General features: G+C 41.3%; 1 protein-coding gene across 1 annotated transcript; it reads left to right on the forward strand.

The window, feature by feature from the left end:
• Positions 1–948: 948 nt before the first annotated feature.
• LOC139407544 (aquaporin-9-like) lies at positions 949–20,388 on the forward strand. The gene is made up of 6 exons (XM_071151364.1): positions 949–1,082; positions 2,492–2,618; positions 3,964–4,101; positions 5,638–5,756; positions 15,020–15,237; positions 20,056–20,388. Exons 1-6 carry the CDS (start codon positions 981–983, stop codon positions 20,264–20,266), a joined length of 915 nt encoding a protein of 304 aa, XP_071007465.1. The 5' UTR covers positions 949–980; the 3' UTR covers positions 20,267–20,388.
• The last annotated feature ends 210 nt before the right edge of the window (positions 20,389–20,598 follow it).

Raw genomic sequence — 20,598 nt, forward strand, 5'->3', positions numbered from 1 at the left:
AATTGTAGGCTGCTATGTTTGGTTCAATTTACATGCTTTTGAGACTCAGTTTAAAAAAAGTAACTTTATATATTTTACCATAATAAACTCATATAGTTTAGCAGGGTCGGGGCTGGTTCGTACTTGGAATGGAGACCGCGTGGGAATAACTAGGCGCTGTACGTTTGTACTGATTTTGTCCAGCAGTAGGCGCTGTGTCCCGGTTGTAAAACAGGCACACTTTGCCACTTGACCGTCTCTGCTGCTGTGTGTTGTTTTCTAACAATAACATACTGTTACTAACAATATGCTTTTAGAAATATGTGCAGAAATTAGCAACGTAAGCCACTGCAAAAGTAGAATGTTGGAAAATCATAAAGTAAAACTAAATGATGTTACTCTTTGAAGGTTCTAATGTCATTATCCTTTTACCACTCTCATCCAGAACTTTCAATATCTATTTTACTCATTTTTGCCCCAAAATGCCTATTTTTTTTTACCCCCATGGTCTCACTCTGAGACATGCTGAATGGGTGTAGACTAGTGTCTGGTAGGGGTGGAGGACGTGGGAGTGTCTGGTAGGGGTGGAGGACGTGGGAGTGTCTGGTAGGGGTGGAGGACGTGGGAGTGTCTGGTAGGGGTGGAGGACGTGGGTTGTCTGGTAGGGGTGGAGGACGTGGGAGTGTCTGGTTGGGGTAGAGGATGTGGGAGTGTCTGGTAGGGGTAGAGGCCGTGGGCGTGTCTGGTAGGGGTAGAGGACGTGGGAGTGTCTGGTATGGGTAGTGGATGTGGGAGTGTCTGGTAGGGGTAGAGGACGTGGGAGTGTCTGGTAGGGGTAGTGGACGTGGGAGTGTCTGGTAAGGGTAGAGGCCGTGGGAGTGTCTGGTAGGGGTAGTGGACGTGGGAGTGTCTGGAGGTGGTGAGGATCTAGCGATGCTCCAGAGACACTGTGAGACTGTTGGATAACTGTCAGTTTTGACAGCGCGTTGGCACGGTGATACATGGAGATGAAACACAGGAGAACTATGAGGCAACGCTATGCTCTGAAACATGGGATACTGAAGGAGTTCCTGGCTGAGTTCCTGGGGACTTTTATCTTGGTTGTAAGTACCGCTGGCTTCATATTCAATATGTGTTTTGGTGAGAAATTGCCTTACAAGGTCAATTTGTAACCCCTCAATATGAGTTATCTTATTGAGCAATTACATAAAAAAATGTATGCTATTTCACATGATTAAATTAGGATTATGATTCAATTAAGGGTAGGATTGTGATCAAATTAGGTACATTTTTTATTTAACTAGGCAAGTCAGTTAAGAACAAATTCTTATTTACAATGACAGTTTACCGGGGAACAGTGGGTTATTTGCCCTGTTCAGGAGCAGAATGACAGTTTACCGGGGAACAGTGGGTTATTTGCCCTGTTCAGGAGCAGAATGACAGTTTACCGGGGAACAGTGGGTTATTTGCCCTGTTCAGGAGCAGAATGACAGTTTACCGGGGAACAGTGGGTTATTTGCCCTGTTCAGGAGCAGAATGACAGTTTACCGGGGAACAGTGGGTTATTTGCCCTGTTCAGGAGCAGAATGACAGTTTACCGGGGAACAGTGGGTTATTTGCCCTGTTCAGGAGCAGAATGACAGTTTACCGGGGAACAGTGGGTTATTTGCCCTGTTCAGGAGCAGAATGACAGTTTACCGGGGAACAGTGGGTTATTTGCCCTGTTCAGGAGCAGAATGACAGTTTACCGGGGAACAGTGGGTTATTTGCCCTGTTCAGGAGCAGAATGACAGTTTACCGGGGAACAGTGGGTTATTTGCCCTGTTCAGGAGCAGAATGACAGTTTACCGGGGAACAGTGGGTTATTTGCCCTGTTCAGGAGCAGAATGACAGATTTTGACAGCTCTGGGATTTGATCTAGCAGCCTTTCGGTTACTGGCTCTAACCACTAGGCTACCTGCCACCCCAATTAGGTTAGGGATATAATTAAATTAGGGTTAGGATTATGATTAAATAAGGGTCAGGTTTAGGATTAGGGTTAGTAAAGTGAGTAAAGTGTAATCAGAATTCATTCAAATTCTTACAAACTAAATTTAACTGATAGTATTATACTGAATGGGATTAATGTCTATTTGCTTGGCTAGACATGGACTAACTTCTTCCCTCTCTTCTTCCCTCTCCCTCTTTTCCCTCTCTTCTTCCCTCTCCCTCTCTTCCCTCTCTTCTTCCCTCCCCTTCTCTTCCCTCTCTTCTTCCCTCTCCCTCTCTTCCTTCTCTTCCCTCTCCCTCTCTTCCTTCTCTTCCCTCTCCCTCTCTTCCCTCTCTTCTTCCATCTCCCTCTCTTCCTTCTCTTCCCTCTCTTCTTCCCTCTCCCTCTCTTCCTTCTCTTCCCTCTCCCTCTCTTCCTTCTCTTCCCTCTCTCTCCCTCTCTTCCTTCGATTCCCTCTCTTCTTCCCTCTCCCTCTCTTCCCTCTCTTCTCCCTCTCTTCCCTCTCCTCATCTCCTGTGTTAGTTGTTTGGCGTTGGGTCTGTTGCTCAGACGGTCCTGAGTCGTAATGCCATGGGGGAGACTCTCACCATCCATATAGGCTTCTCTGTAGGACTGATGATGGCAGTGTACGTGGCCGGAGGAGTGTCAGGTAATTATCATATCACAATATAACAATAATATTACAATTGAGTGCGTTTAAAAATATAAGCCTGTTCTGAAGCAACGGTGCATTGTTAATGTGACAAACTCTCTCTGCCGGTTTGCCAGAGTTTAATGCTGCAGTAAAAGCTGTATCAAAGATGTCTACCTCCCAGTGAAATTATCAGCCAACCTAATACATGGCTGAATGAGGTACAGACAAAAACAGGAATGAGATTCACAATGCATTTGTACTATTATGTAATGAATGGTGTTTTGTTATTAATTGGAGTTTGCAGAGATCAATACCTATTCAAATTAGATATTGGAATTCAGTTCAATCAATGAGGGATGCCATCTCAATTAAACCAATAGGTTTTTTTTTAAAGTTCCTGGAACCTACTGTACTCACTCACACACACACACACACACACACACACACACACACACACACACACACACACACACACACACACACACACACACACACACACACACACACACACACAGGAGGCTTACTGAAGTGAAACGTTAAGACATTTTAATTGTTTGATGATAACATTGTAACACGAGGCGTTCCTTTAGAGTCATTTAGTTCATGTGACAACATTAAACACCCCCCCCCCCCACCCCTGCTGCACCCTGTCAACAGTCATGTTGTCACCTCACGTTCTAGACCGATGCAGAACGTGCCAGCTCCTGTTCACAGTTAATACATCTGAACTAGCGATTGATTTCTCACCCATTGCCCTGTTGTGTTCCAGCCCCATCCAGGCCATTCATAACCTCGGGCAGTAAATGTCCTACAAACTCCATTGATCTAAGGCAGTGGCCTCTCTATGACAGAGACCTATCTCGGCTCCAACACGCTGCTAGGCTGATTGTGAATACAACACGTAGTGACACAGAGAGGGATTGAAAACGGGATAAATTGCCCACAACAACAGTAACATCATGCCGGTTTAAGATCACGCTCATGCATTTTAAATATTGTGAAAAGAGACAGGGAGTATAGCTGGTCTTAATATATGTCACTTAGCAGTAATTTCAGCCGCTGGAATTACGTTGAAGTGAGAGCATGTATCTGTAATATGTCTCTTCATCTAATAGTGTAGACGGCTATCTTTCCAACCTCCCCACCCTCTCTCCTCTTTCACTGGCTCATTCTCAATTCGTCCTTGCGTCATTTCTCCCATCCTTTCTCCTCACTTCCCTCTCAAAGAAGATCTGAGGGGGAAGAACCTTTTTGACCTTCTTCAATATGGTTGAGAAGGAGGCAAGGAGATAGGATGGGGAGGAATCACAGGAACAATTATTGAGATAGAGCCATCACCTGGCTCTCTCTTCTCTCCCAGGAGCCCATGTGAACCCTGCTGTCTCCTTGGCCATGGTGATCCTGGGAAAACTCAAGTTCTATAAATTCCCTGTCTATGTCGTCGCTCAGTTCCTTGGTGCTTTCTCTGGAGCTGCTGCAGTGTTTGGGCTGTATTATGGTGAGTAGTGTGGCCATGTCTGCATTCTGTTACTTGACATCGAAAGTAAATAACTGGAGTTGGACAGTAGAATAAGCCAATCAAAAAAAAGGGAATGTCTGCTCACTGTTTTGCTGCTCCCAAATGCGATTATTTAATAAAAGCTTACTGTGATACAACAAACAATATGTTGCTGCATTCTGCGATCACCACGGTGATCTGTTGCTGCATTCTGCGATCACCACGGTGATCTGTTGCTGTATTCTGCCATCACCATGGTGATCTGTCGCTGCATTCTGCGATCACCACAGTGATCTGTTTCTGCAGAGTTGTTGATGGAACTGTTCCAACAGATTGCACATGTTTAAAAGCCTTGGGGTGAATTGTAACAAATCAGGTCAACTGGCTTAACTCATATTCCCTGGCAAACAAACACATTTGACATGTTTGTTATGAACAACCAATGTTATGAACTGCTGTTATGATCTTCTGTTATGAACTGTTATGAACTGCTGTTATGAACTGTTATGAACTGCTGTTATGAACTGTTATGAACTGCTGTTATGAACTATTGTTATGAACTGTTGTTATGATCTTCTGTTATGAACTGTTATGAACTGCTGTTATGAACTGCTGTTATGAACTGTTATGAACTGCTGTTATGAACTGCTGTTATGAACTGTTATGAACTGCTGTTATGATCTTCTGTTATGAACTGTTGTTATGAACTGTTGTTATGAACTGCTGTTATGATCTTCTGTTATGAACTGCTGTTATGAACTGTTGTTATGAACTGTTGTTATGATCTTCTGTTATGAACTGTTATGAACTGTTATGAACTGCTGTTATGAACTGTTGTTATGAACTGTTGTTATGAACTGTTATGAACTGTTATGAACTGCTGTTATGAACTGTTATGAAATGCTGTTATGAACTGTTGTTATGAACTGTTGTTATGAACTGTTATGAACTGCTGTTATGAACTGCTGTTATGAACTGCTGTTATGAACTGTTATGAACTGCTGTTATGAACTGTTATGAACTGTTGTTATGATCTTCTGTTATGAACTGGTGTTATGAACTGTTATGAACTGTTATGAACTGCTGTCATGAACTGCTGTTATGAACTATTGTTATGAACTGTTGTTATGAACTGTTGTTATGATCTTCTGTTATGAACTGTTGTTATGAACTGTTATGAACTGCTGTTATGAACTGTTATGAACTGTTGTTATGAACTGTTATGAACTGCTGTTATGAACTGTTATGAACTGCTGTTATGAACTGTTATGAACTGCTGTTATGAACTGCTATGAACTGCTGTTATTAACAACCAATGTTATGAACTGCTGTTATGATCTTCTGTTATGAACTGTTGTTATGAATTGTTGTCATGTGCTCTTGATGTGAAGAAGTTGTCGCTATCCCGCTTTCTAACCGAGGTGCAATAGAAGATCGACTTGTGAAGCAAACGTCCATCGTCTTATCAATGTTTATCTTTTCATCTTCTGAATGGCTAAGTTTTGTTTTCTAACTGTGACATTGTCATCCATGTAGATGCGTTCATGGACTTCACCAATGGGATTTTATCAGTGACTGGTATTAACGCCACCGGCCACATCTTTGCCTCTTACCCTGCCAGGTCCCTAACCATCCTCGGAGGCATCATAGACCAGGTGTGTGTGTGTGTGTGTGTGTGTGTGTGTGTGTGTGTGTGTGTGTGTGTGTGTGTGTGTGTGTGTGTGTGTGTGTGTGTGTGTGTGTGTGTGTGTGTGTGTGTGTGTGTGTGTGTGTGTGTGTGTGTGTTGCATCCTACTGTGCCAGGTCTCTGACCATCGTAGATGGCCTCATAGATCAGGTGAGACGAGGTCAAGGGTCACGATGAGAGAGACCTCGAGGGGAGAGAGACCAGGGGGGGGAGAGAAACCGGGAAGAGGGTGGACCGGGGGGGAGGGAGACCAGGGGGAGAGACCAGTATCATGTTCATTAAGCATCACACAGATGAAAATGCTCTGAGGGACTACCTACCACCTACACATTTTAGTTTTTTGTTGCAAAAAAATGTCCGTTGCGTGCCTTAATGAACACCACCTAGGCAAACCAGGCGAGACGAAATCAAGGGGTTGAGAGGAGAGACGACCCCTCTGGTACTCCAGTCTGCTCTAGTTACCAGTAGTTACACAATGTTTTATCAGTTAGCCATTAAACCTTTACATCCCCAGTTCTCTGGGACATGTTGCTAATGCAAATTGATTGTCCCACTTTCCTACACATCACATCCCCTCGTTAGCAGGGTTTTGGGGCCAATGACCCTCGTTCTGATGTTCACACTTACCTACTTAAAACACTTTAACATCAACACAGACACAACACTGTAACAGTCACAATGGTGGTCACAATGGTGGTCTTAGACAGGCTGTCATGATGATGTTATATCCTGTCTTAGACAGTCAGTCATGATGATGTTGTATCCTGTCTTAGACAGTCAGTCATGATGGTGTTACAGTGCCTTGCGAAAGTATTCGGCCCCCTTGAACTTTGCGACCTTTTGCCACATTTCAGGCTTCAAACATAAAGATATAAAACTGTATTTTTTTGTGAAGAATCAACAACAAGTGGGACACAATCATGAAGTGGAACGACATTTATTGGATATTTCAAACTTTTTTAACAAATCAAAAACTGAAAAATTGGCCGTGCAAAATTATTCAGCCCCCTTAAGTTAATACTTTGTAGCGCCACCTTTTGCTGCGATTACAGCTGTAAGTCGCTTGGGGTATGTCTCTATCAGTTTTGCACATCGAGAGACTGAAATTTTTTCCCATTCCTCCTTGCAAAACAGCTCGAGCTCAGTGAGGTTGGATGGAGAGCATTTGTGAACAGCAGTTTTCAGTTCTTTCCACAGATTCTCAATTGGATTCAGGTCTGGACTTTGACTTGGCCATTCTAACACCTGGATATGTTTATTTTTGAACCATTCCATTGTAGATTTTGCTTTATGTTTTGGATCATTGTCTTGTTGGAAGACAAATCTCCGTCCCAGTCTCAGGTCTTTTGCAGACTCCATCAGGTTTTCTTCCAGAATGGTCCTGTATTTGGCTCCATCCATCTTCCCATCAATTTTAACCATCTTCCCTGTCCCTGCTGAAGAAAAGCAGGCCCAAACCATGATGCTGCCACCACCATGTTTGACAGTGGGAATGGTGTGTTCAGCTGTGTTGCTTTTACGCCAAACATAACATTTTGCATTGTTGCCAAAAAGTTCAATTTTGGTTTCATCTGACCAGAGCACCTTCTTCCACATGTTTGGTGTGTCTCCCAGGTGGCTTGTGGCAAACTTTAAACAACACTTTTTATGGATATCTTTAAGAAATGGCTTTCTTCTTGCCACTCTTCCATAAAGGCCAGATTTGTGCAATATACGACTGATTGTTGTCCTATGGACAGAGTCTCCCACCTCAGCTGTAGATCTCTGCAGTTCATCCAGAGTGATCATGGGCCTCTTGGCTGCATCTCTGATCAGTCTTCTCCTTGTATGAGCTGAAAGTTTAGAGGGACGGCCAGGTCTTGGTAGATTTGCAGTGGTCTGATACTCCTTCCATTTCAATATTATCGCTTGCACAGTGCTCCTTGGGATGTTTAAAGATTGGGAAATCTTTTTGTATCCAAATCCAGCTTTAAACTTCTTCACAACAGTATCTCGGACCTGCCTGGTGTGTTCCTTGTTCTTCATGATGCTCTCTGCGCTTTTAACGGACCTCTGAGACTATCACAGTGCAGGTGCATTTATACGGAGACTTGATTACACACAGGTGGATTGTATTTATCATCATTAGTCATTTAGGTCAACATTGGATCATTCAGAGATCCTCACTGAACTTCTGAAGAGAGTTTGCTGCACTGAAAGTAAAGGGGCTGAATAATTTTGCACGCCCAATTTTTCAGTTTTTGATTTGTTAAAAAAGTTTGAAATATCCAATAAATGTCGTTCCACTTCATGATTGTGTCCCACTTGTTGTTGATTCTTCACAAAAAAATACAGTTTTATATCTTTATGTTTGAAGCCTGAAATGTGGCAAAAGGTCGCAAAGTTCAAGGGGGAGGAATACTTTCGTAAGGCACTGTATATCCTGTCTTAGACAGTCAGTCATGATGATGTTATATCCAGTCCTCAGAATAACATTACGTTCTCACAACAAATATAGAGAATAACATTATTCTCACAACAAATATAAAGAATAACATTATTCTCCCAACAAATATAAAGAATAACATTATGTTCTCACAACGAATATAAAGAATAACATTATTCTCACAACAAATATAAAGAATAACATTACCACTGAAGAATGTTACCTAAAAATGAATTTTCCCCCTAATAATAATGTGAAATTAACATCTGTACAGAAAGACTCATATGAAGGCCAAATTTCTTGATGCAATTCATTCCTTTCAGTCTGGAAAAACTCCAGGGTTCGAGTTATATCAAACTTTTTTTGATGTAACTCAAAGATCCACTATTAACGTGTTTTTATTAACCACTCATATAAAATGGTTGATTATCAGACATTCAACATGAAGGTCTGATTTCATTATTACTGAAACAGGATCCAAGTGGTGTATATGTAAAGATCTAGTCCATTTAAAAAATTGGAGGCCCCTCACACTTCAGTGTTGTGATGCAAACATTTTTGCAAAATGCAGGGCGCATAGAATTAAAAAGGTCGGATATTATTTATCCTAATCAGACAGGTTGTTTACATGGACGACACATTGGAGGTAAATATAAGACAAGTACTTGAAACAATAGAACACTATGAAACGCCTGGGAAATCACGCCTTTGATAAAGTAGGACTAGAATTTATATATTTGTATTTTGGAGAATCTCTTATAAAATGGGTAAAAGTTATGTATAGTAACCCTTGGTGTAAAATAGTAAATAATGGCTACATCTCAGAAAGTATTGAACTGTCAAAAGGACAAATCATTGGCCATCCCATTCAACAGTACAATGAATGTCATTGCTGTCTTTTTTATTTGATTTTTTTTTTAAAGGGCAAAAACAAGGTTGTCCATTGTCTCAGTATCTATTGGCTCTGGCCATCAAAATGTTAGGTATCAGAAGAACCAACAATAATATGAAGGGGTTAAAAATCCAGGGCTTTTAAACAAAAGTGTCAATCTATGCCAGTGACTCAAGTTCTCTCTTAAGTCTGGAATCTGGATCCCTGTACTGAATGCCCAATCTCATTGAGAATCTGGATCCCTGTACTGAATGCCCAATCTCATTGAGAATCTGGATCCCTGTACTGAATGCCCAATCTCATTGAGAATCTGGATCCCTGTACTGAATGCCCAATCTCATTGAGAATCTGGATCCCTGTACTGAATGCCCAATCTCATTGAGAATCTGGATCCCTGTACTGAATGCCCAATCTCATTGAGAATCTGGATCCCTGTACTGAATGCCCAATCTCATTGAGAATCTGGACTATTTACCTCTCTGGACTTAAACCTAATTATGATAAGTGTACCATATTACTTATGGCATCATTAAAATACACACATTTTACATTCGTCTGTAGTTTATCAATAAAAAATGGTCTGCCGGTGAAGAAGACATACTTGGCGTTCACATCCCGAAATATATAAATGAACTCACTACAACAAATTTCAATAGAGAGTTAGCGAAACAATAAGCAAGATCTTGCAACCGTGGAGAGGGAAAATACCTGTATTTATGGAAAATCACACTGATTAACTCTTCAGTCATATCATAGTTGACTTATTTCCCTATGGTGCTGCCTACTCCAGACTAAACTTTTTTTTTAAATGTATTATATGAGCAAAAAATATTTAACTTGATTTGGAATGCCAATCAAACTAAATTAAACGTGCATGTTTATATAATGAAAATGAGTTTCCCACTAAAAGCTTCAGTCGTACAAATGTTTATATTTAAATGAGAACGGGTTCTCCAGTAGATTAGTACGAATGGCTGTGATTGGAGAAAACTGAGGACGGATCAACAACATTGTAGTTACTCCACAATAATAACCTAAATAACAGAGTTAAATGAAGGAAGCCTGTACAGAATACAAATATTCCAAAACATGCATCCTGTTTGCAATAAGGCACTAAAGTAAAACTGCAAAAAATATGGCAAAGAAATTAACTTTATGTCCTGAATACAAAGCGTTACGTTTGAGGCAAATCCAACACAACACATCACTGAGTATCACTCTTCATATTTTCAAGCATGGTGGTGGCTGCATCATGTTATGGGTATGCTTTTCATCGTAAAGGACTAGGGAGGTTTTTAGGATAACAATAAATGGAATAGAGCTAAGCACAGGCAAAATCTTAGAGGAAAACCTAGCTCTGTCTGCTTTCCAACATAAACTGGGAGACAAATTCAACTTTCAGCATGCCAATAACTTAAAACACAAGGCCAAAGTTGGTTACCAATACGAGATTGAATGCTCCTGAGTGGCCTAGTTACAGTTTTGACTTTAATCGTCTCGAAAATCTATGGTAAGACTTGGAAATGACTGTCTAGCAATGGTCAACAACTAACTTGATGGAGCTTGAAGAATTGTTTAATGTGCAAATATTGTACAATCCACATGTGCAAAGCTGATTCAAACATGTACTGACCCAGGGGTGTAAATACTTATGTAAATGAGATATTTCTCTATTTAATTTTCAATAAATTTGAAAACATTTCTAAAAACATGTTTTCACTTGGTCATTATGGGATTGGGTATTGTGTCAGTGAAATGTTTTTTTTTTAAATCAATTTTGAATTCAGGCTGTAACAGAACAAAATGCGTAATAAGTCAAGGGGTATGAATACTTTCTGAAGGCACTGTATACCAGCTTCATTTGAGAAACAAAATGTTGACAGTGGCGCCATAAAGGTTGGAAAATAGGTGGGAAGAGATTTTCGATGTTCCGTTTTCATGGTGCATCATTTATGAACTGATACACAAAGCAACACTCAATTTAAATGATAATGTAAAACTCTTGCCACCTATAGAATGTTATGTCCTGTATATGGGGCATACAACCATTTCTTTTAATTTGATTTATTTATCCCAGCTCTGCAGATTTTGCTACAAAGAGACAGAATCATTAGATCACTTCTTTTGGTATTGCCCCTATGTAGCTTGTTTCTGGTCACAGGTTCAAGAGCGGCTGACAAATCTATACATTTACCTGAAACGAACCCTACAAATAGCACTGTTTTTGAGATTTGGAAACCCATAGTCAATCAATCAACAATATAATATACAAACCGTTTGTATATTATTAAAGATTCATATTTTACTATCTGTAAATACTATGCGATTATAAAGGTTCAGAATTTATGTAAAACAGCACAGTTTAAACATACATTGCCCATGGAAATCATAAGTCTGTGGTTTACGGTGAAAGGTGGGATGGACTGAGAGTAGCTTTACAGAGATAGGTGGGATGGACTGAGAGTAGCTCTACAGAGATGGGTTGGATGGGCTGTTAGTAGCTTTACAGAGATAGGTGGGATGGACTGAGTAGCTTTACAGAGATAGGTGGGATGGGCTGAGTAGCTTTACGGAGATAGGTGGGATGGGCTGAGAGTAGCTTTACGGAGATAGGTGGGATGGACTGAGAGTAGCTTTACGGAGATAGGTGGGATGGGCTGAGAGTAGCTTTACGGAGATAGGTGGGATGGACTGAGAGTAGCTTTACGGAGATAGGTGGGATGGACTGAGAGTAGCTTTACGGAGATGGGTGGGATGGGCTGAGAGTAGCTTTACGGAGATGGGTGGGATGGACTGAGAGTAGCTTTACGGAGATGGGTGGGATGGGCTGAGAGTAGCTTTACGGAGATGGGTGGGATGGGCTGAAAGCAGCTGAGGGGTGGGTGGGATGGGCTGAAAGCAGCTGAGGGGTGGGTTAAAAGGCCATGATCTGTAGTAGTTAGGACCAAAAAATACTATACAGTGCAAACGAAAAGTATTCAGACCCCTTGACTTTTTCCATATTTTGTTGTGTTACAGCCTTATTCTAAAATGTTTTTTAGAAATGTTAAGGTCCCCAAGATCACAGTGGCCTCCATTATTCTTAAATGGAGGAAGTTTGTGACCACCAAGACTCTTCCAAGAGCTGGCCGCCCAACCAAACTGAGCAATCGGGGCGGAAGGGCCTTGGTCAGGGAGGTGACCAAGAACCCTCTGGTCACTCTGACAGAGCACCAGAGTTCCTCTGTGGAGATGCCAGAACCTTCCAGAAGGACAACCATCTCTGCAGCACTCCACCAATCAGGCCTTTATGGTAGAGTGGCCAGACGGAAGCCACTCCTCAGTAAAAGGCACATGACATCCCGCTTGGAGTTTGCCAAAAAGGCACCTAAAGGACTCTCAGAATATGAGAAACAAGATTATCTGATCTGATGTAACCAAGATTGAACTCTTTGGCCTGAATGCCAAGCTTCACGTCTGGAGAAAACTTGGCACCATCCCTACGGTGAAGCATGGTGATGGCAGCATCATGCTGTGGGGGGATGTTTTTCAGCAGCAGGGACTGGGAGACTAGTCAGGATGGAGGGAAAGATGAATGGAGCAAAGTACAGAGAGATCCTTAATGAAAACCTGCTCCAGGCGAAGGTTCACCTTCAAACAGGACAAGCACACAGCCAAGACAATGAAGGAGTCTCTGGACAAGTCTCAGGACAAGTCTCTGAATGTCCTTGATTGACCCAGCCAGGGCCTGGACTTGAACATCTCTGGGAGAGACCTGAAAATAGCTGTGCAGCAACGCTCCCCATCCAACCTGACAGAGCTTGAGAGGATCTGTAGAGAAGAATGGGAGAAACTCCCCAAATACAGGTATGCTAAGCTTGTAGTGTCATACCCAAGAAGACTCAAGGCTCTAATCGCTGCCAAAGGTGTTTCAACAAAGTACTGAGTAAAGGGTCTGAATACTTATGTAAATGTGATATTTTAGTTTTTAAAATATTTAATACATCTAAAAATCTGTTGTTGCTTTGTTGATGAAGATTATTATTTTTTAAATCCATTTTAGAATAAGCCTGTAACGTAAAACAAAATGTTGAAAAAGTCAAGGGGTCTAAATACTTAACGAATGTTCTTAACGAATGTTATGTATACCGCATGTGTATCTATCCAGACTCAAATAACTACATTTTGCTTTGTAACTATAAATGCAAAAAAAGTGCCGTGTTTGTCAAATTGATGTGGAGTGGTCATGTAACAAAACAAAGAGGGGGGCCAATAATAATATAACAAATATAGAGAATAACATTATTCTCACAACAAATATAGAGAATAACATTATTCTCACAACAAATATAGAGAATAACATTATTCTCACAACAAATATATGTTTAAATGTTTATATAACTAGGCAAGTCAGTTAATAAAAAAATATTATTTACAATGACGGCCTACCCTGGCCAAACCCTAACTCGGCCAAACCCTAACTCGGCCAAACCCTAACTCGGGCAAACCTGGACGACACTGGGCAAATTGTGCACCGCCCTATGGGATGTAATGCAGCCTGGATGAAGAATAACATTATGTTCTCCCAACAAATATAAAGAATAACATTTCAACAATTTTCTTTATATCCTGCTGGAATATTAAAAATAAATGAAAATATCACCAGGTATTACTGATGTCCTTTTATTTAAATGATCAACCAGGGTCCATTTCCTTCCTGAATTGACTAAATTGAAATGTAATTGACCCAATGCTGTTGTCAACAATTTAAATCATCTTACCACAGAGATTTTAAACCCAGAGGTGCAACATTGAGCGTTTTCCGAAACAGACCAGACCGGGGTTTTAGAAGTCAATGAGAGAAGTGAAAAGCTCTTCCTTAATCATTATTTTTTTTTTCAAAATCTAAAGGAACAACCAAGATTGGACCCAATGTCTTCAGTAGTTGAACATGTTATTACTACAACCTTGTGAGTGACAAACTGATTAAACATTTTTTTTTTTCAAAAACAACTTTATATCAAAGAAGTGCCTTTTAATTTGACGGCCTTCACACACACAGTTCATCGTGAGATGACCGTTAGCCTCGATCATGTGTTTCTACACATGAGTTTAGCTAGCCAATTTCGCCATGACATCTCCGACAAGCGTGAACAGTGATTCTGCCCCTCTTCATACTGTATTCTTTGATTGTACTCTCCAGGAAGCGTGAACAGGGATTCTGCCCCTCTTCATACTGTATTCTTTGATTGTACTCTCCAGGAAGCGTGAACAGGGATTCTGCCCCTCTTCATACTGTATTATTTGATTGTACTCTCCAGGCAGCGGGAACAGGGATTCTGCCTATCTTCATACTGTATTCATCTTCATACTGGGATTCTGCCTATCTTCATACTGTATTCTTTGATTGTACTCTCCAGGAAGCGTGAACAGGGATTCTGCCCCTCTTCATACTGTATTCTTTGATTGTACTCTCCAGGAAGCGTGAACAGGGATTCTGCCTATCTTCATACTGTATTCTTTGTACTCACCAGGCAGCGGGAACAGGGATTCTGCCCCTCTTCATACTGTATTCTTTGATTGTACTCTCCAGGAAGCGTGAACAGGGATTCTGCCCATCTTCATACTGTATTCTTTGTACTCTCCAGGCAGCGTGAACAGGGATTCTGCCTATCTTCATACTGTATTCTTTGATTGTACTCTCCAGGAAGCGTGAACAGGGATTCTGCCCATCTTCATACTGTATTCTTTGATTGTACTCTCCAGGAAGCGTGAACAGGGATTCTGCCCCTCTTCATACTGTATTCTTTGATTGTACTCTCCAGGCAGCGTGAACAGGGATTCTGCCTATCTTCATACTGTATTCTTTGTACTCTCCAGGCAGCGGGAACAGGGATTCTGCCCATCTTCATACTGTATTCTTTGTACTCTCCAGGCAGCAGGAACAGGCATGCTGGTGTTGTGTATCCTGGCCATCAGCGATGGGAAGAACATCGGCGCCCCTAGAGGCATGGAGCCACTGTGCATCGGCCTGATCATCATGGCTATCGGAGTGTCCATGGGGCTGAACTGTGGGTACCCCCTCAACCCTGCCAGGGACCTGGGGCCACGACTCTTTACTGCTGTAGCAGGCTGGGGTTGGGAGGTGTTCAGGTAACTCATAATATAATACTGTATAATTTAATATATGCGGCTAAGATTAGAGGTAAGTACCACCTCAACCCTGCCAGACATCCGGGTCACGGCACTTCACTGCAGTAGCAGACTGGGGAGTCTTCAGGTAACTCATATAGAAGGGTTCAGGTAACTCATATAGAAGTGTTCAGGTAACTCATATAGAAGTGTTCAGGTAACTCATATAGAAGGGTTCAGGTAACTCATATAGAAGGGTTCAGGTAACTCATATAGAAGGGTTCAGGTAACTCATATAGAAGTGTTCAGGTAACTCATATAGAAGGGTTCAGGTAACTCATATAGAAGGGTTCAGGTAACTCATATAGACGTGTTCAGGTAACTCATATAGACGTGTTCAGGTAACTCATATAGAAGGGTTCAGGTAACTCATATAGAAGTGTTCAGGTAACTCATGTAGAAGGGTTCAGGTAACTCATATAGAAGTGTTCAGGTAACTCATATAGAAGTGTTCAGGTAACTCATATAGAAGTGTTCAGGTAACTCATATAGACGTGTTCAGGTAACTCATGTAGAAGGGTTCAGGTAACTCATATAGAAGGGTTCAGGTAACTCATGTAGAAGTGTTCAGGTAACTCATATAGACGTGTTCAGGTAACTCATATAGAAGGGTTCAGGTAACTCATACAGAAGGGTTCATGTAACTCATGTCGATCAAAGACTAGACCAGTGTTTCACAAACTTCTAGTTCCACTTACTGGATCTATTCCAAAAAGTAGCTTGGTTATTAGTTGACCGTTTTAGTCAAATCGTCCTTTGATTGTCTGGTATTGATAGGTGAAAAAAAACAACCGTGTGTTGATTGGTGTTATATAACCTCACATGCCTAGCAACACATCACAACACATCACATGCAGTCAATGTTAGCTAATTATCTGTTGTCATGCTCTGTGCTAACCCCGTTGGGTTGCCTACTATTGAATTGTACTTGGATTCCTTTAATTGAACTTTCAAAAGCATTGGAGCTTGGAAAGTAGACTGAGATGTAAATTATAATGGTGCTGTAAAAAACAAACAGTTGTCGTTTTGGATAATTCTGTGACGGTTGCATTTAGACGCACTTATAGTGCATTTAGACGCACTTATAGTGCATTTAGACGCACTTATAGTGCATTTAGACGCACTTATAGTGCATTTAGACCCTTTAACTTTTTCCACATTTTATGACGTTACAGCCTTATTCTAAAATGGATTAAATCAAAAAAAAAATGTACCCTCAATCTCTGCACAATACCCCATAATTACAAAGCGAAAACAGGTTTTTAGAAATGTTTGCAAATGTATTACAAATAAACAGAAATGCCTTATTTACATACGTAAGTATTCAGACCCTTTGCTATGAGACTCAAAATGGAGCTCTGGTGCATCCCGTTGTCATTGATCATCCGTGAGACGTTTCTACGAGGTGATTGGAGTCCACCTGTGGTAAATTAAATTGATTGGACATTATTTGGAAAGGCACACACCTGTCTATATAAGGTCTCACAGTTGACAGTGCATGTCAGAGCAACAAACAAAAAAAACAAGCCGTGAGGTCGAAGGAATTTTCCATAGAGCGCCAAGACAGGATTGTGTAGAGGCACAGATCTGGGGAAGGGTTGCAAAACATTTCTGCAGCATTGAAGGTCAACAAACAACACAGTGGCCCTTTTTTTAAATTTCCACCTAAAATCACAAACCCAAATCTAACTGTCTGTAGCTCAGGACCTGAAATAAGGACACATTTCCGTATATTCTTGATACTATTTGAAAGGGAACACTTTGAAGTTTGTGGAAATGTGAAATTAATATAGGAGAATATAACACATTAGATCTGGTAAAAGATAATACAAACAAAAAAAACATGAGTTTATATATATATATATTTCCCTTCATCTTTGAAATGCAAGAGAAAGGCCATACATTCAGATAGGAGTCTAAGTGCCATTTAGATTTTGGCCAACAGATGGCAGCAGGGTGTGTGCAAAGTTTCAGACTGATCCAGTAAATAATTACAACACTGCACAGTATTTTGTGTCAAGTCTGCCAGGAGTTTGCCCAAATGTGCCGAATTGGTCAATTGATACATTTTCAAGTATATACAGTTGAAGTCGGAAGTTTACATACACTTAGGTTGGAATCATTAAAACTCATTTTTCAACCACTCCACAAATGTCTTGTTAACAAACTATAATTTTGGCAAGTCGGTTAGGACATCTACTTTGTGCATGACACATGTCATTTTTCCACAGACAGATTATTTCACTTATAATTCACTGTCTCACAATTCCAGTGGGTCAGAAGTTTACATACACTAAGTTGACTGTGCCTTTAGACAGCTTGGAAATTCCAGAAAATGGCTTTAGAAGCTTCTGATAGGCTAATTTACATCATTTTAGTCAATTGGAGGTGTACCTGTGGATGTATTTCAAGGCCTACCTTCAAACTCAGTGCCTCTTTTCTTGACATCATGGGAAAATCTAAAGAAATCAGCTAAGACCTCAGAAAAACATTGTAGACCTCCACAAGTCTGTTTTATCCTTCCAAATGCCTGAAGGTACTACGTTCATCTATACAAACAATAGTACGCAAGTATAAACACCATGGGACCACGAAGCCGTCATACCGCTCAGGAAGGAGACGTGTTCTGTCTCCTGGAGATGAATGTACATTGGTGCGAAAGTGCAAATCAATCCCAGAACAACAGCGAAGGACCTTGTGAAGATGCTGGAGGAAACGGGTACAAAAGTATCTATATCCACAGTAAAACAAGTCCTATATCGACATAACCTGAAAGGCCACTCAGTAAGGAAGAAGCAACTGCTCCAAAACCACCATAAAAAAGCCAGACTACGGTTTGCAACTACACATGGGGACAAAGATCATACTTTTTGGAGAAATGTCCACTAGTCTGATGAAACTAAAATAGAACTGTTTGGCCATAATGACCATCGTTATGTTTGGAGGAAAAAGGGGAACGCTTGCAAGCCGAAGAACACCATCCAAGCCATGAAGCACAGGGGTGGCAGCATCATGTTGTGGGGGTGCTTTTGCTGCAGGAAGGACTGGTGCACTTCATAAAATAGATGGCATCATGAGGAAGGAAAATTATGTGGCTATATTGAAGCAACATCTCAAGACATCAGTCAGAAAGTTAAAGCTTGGTCGCCAATGGTTCTTCCAAATGGACAATGACCCCAAGCATACTTCCAAAGTTGTGGCAAAATGGCTTAAGGACAACAAAGTCAAGGTATTGGAGTGGCCATCACAAAGTCCTGACCTCAATCCTATAGAAAATTTGTGGGCAGAACTGAAAAAGCGTGTGCGAGCAAGGAGGCCTACAAACCGGACTCAGTTACACCAGCTCTGTAAGGAGGAATGGGCCAAAATTCACCCAACTTATTGCGGGAAGCTTCTGGAAGGCAACCTGAAACATTTGACCCAAGTTAAACAATTTAAAGGCAATGATATCAAATACTAATTGAGTGTATGTAAACTTCTGACCCACTAGGAATGTGATGAAATAAATAAAAGCTGAAATAAATAATTCTCTCAACTATTGTTCTGACATTTCACATTCAGGAATTGTGAAAAACTGAGTTTAGATGTATTTGGCTGAGGTGTATGTAAACTTCCAATTGTACATTCTACAGAACCCACTGAGTATAACCTACAATACTTTCCAGAGTTCCTCTGTGGAGATGGGAGAACCTTCCAGAAGGACAACCATCTCTGCAGCACTCCACCAATCAGGCCTTTATGGTAGAGTAGCCAGATGGAAGCTACTCCTCAGTAAAAGGCACATGACAGCCTGCTTGGAGTTTGCCAAAGGCACCTAAAGGACTCTCAGACCATGAAAAACAAGATTCTCTGGTCTGATGAAACCAAGATTGAACACTTTGGTCTGAATGCCAAGTGTCACGTCTGGAGGAAACCTGGAACCAACCCTACGGTGAAGCAAGGTGGTGGCAGCATCATGCTGTGGGGATGTTTTTCAGTGGCAGGTACTGGCAGACTAGTTAGGATTGAGAGAAAGAAGAACAGAGCAAAGTAAAGAAAGATGCTTGATGAAAACCTGTTCCAGAGCACTCAGGACCTCAGACTGGAGTGAAGGTTCACCTTCCAACAGGACAATGACCCTAAGCACACAGCCAAGACAACGCAGGAGTGGCTTCAGGACAAGTCTCTGAATATCCTCGAGTGGCCCAGCAAAAAGCCTGGACTTGAACATGATCGGATATCTCTGGAGAGACCTGAAAATAGCTGTGCAGTGATGCTCCCCATCCAACCTGACAAAGCTTCAGAAGATTTGCCGAGAAGAATGGGAGAAACTCCTAAAATACATGTGTGCCAAGCTTGTAGCGTCATTCCCAAGAAGACTCGAGGCTGTAATCACTGACAAAGGTGCTTTAATCTACTTATGTAAATGTCCTATTTCATATTTTTATTTCTAATACATTTGCAAACATTAATGAAAACTGTTTTTGCTTTGTCACCATGGGGTGTTGTGTGTAGATTGATGAGGGGGGGGGGGGGGGGGGGAACTATTTAATCAATTTTAGAATAAGGCTGTAATGTAACAAAATGTGTAAAAAGTCAAGGGGTCTGAATACTTTCCCGACTGCACTGTACAAGGCTTAACAAAGTATTTCTAAGTGTGGCTCGACGCGTCACAGCATTATCCAGATAATGTGTTCTTATACCTTCATCTATTGCATGTGTTATGTGTTCTTGTAATGTGTGTGTGTGTGTGCGTGTGTGTGTGTGTATATATGTGTGTGTGTGCCTACCTATACACAGCACTTCAGACTACTGGTGGTGGGTCCCGGTGGCGGGGCCGATGATAGGAGGCGTGGTCGGGGCTCTGGTCTACTTCCTGTTCATCGAGATGCATCACAAACAGCCTGAGAAACCCCACGAGGAGGAAGAGGAGGAGGACGAAGAGGAGGAAGAAGATCTGGAGGAGGACAGCAGTCTTAAGGACAAATATGAGATGATTACCATGAGTTAAAGAGTCAGAGAGATTCATTCACTTGTCAAGGACTTTAAAAGAAAATGTCTGTCTGTCTGGTTCAGATCAATGTTACTGTAAAGTCAATCAGGAGAGGAATGTCATGTTGGGAGCCAAATATATATATATATATATATATATATACACACACACACACACACACACACACACACACACACACACACACACCAACCAACCAACCAACCAAGGACAGGCTTGCTCTCTCAGTGTGCTATGGTGAAACCCTGTGGTAGAGGGAGTAGAAGAGTTATAGCCTGTTATTACACGTCATAGCCTTTAGTAACCAGGCCGGTGTGCTACGTATGAGTGAA

The sequence above is a fragment of the Oncorhynchus clarkii genome, chromosome 4 (genome assembly GCF_045791955.1).
Source record: "Oncorhynchus clarkii lewisi isolate Uvic-CL-2024 chromosome 4, UVic_Ocla_1.0, whole genome shotgun sequence".
Classification (NCBI taxonomy): domain Eukaryota; kingdom Metazoa; phylum Chordata; class Actinopteri; order Salmoniformes; family Salmonidae; genus Oncorhynchus; species Oncorhynchus clarkii.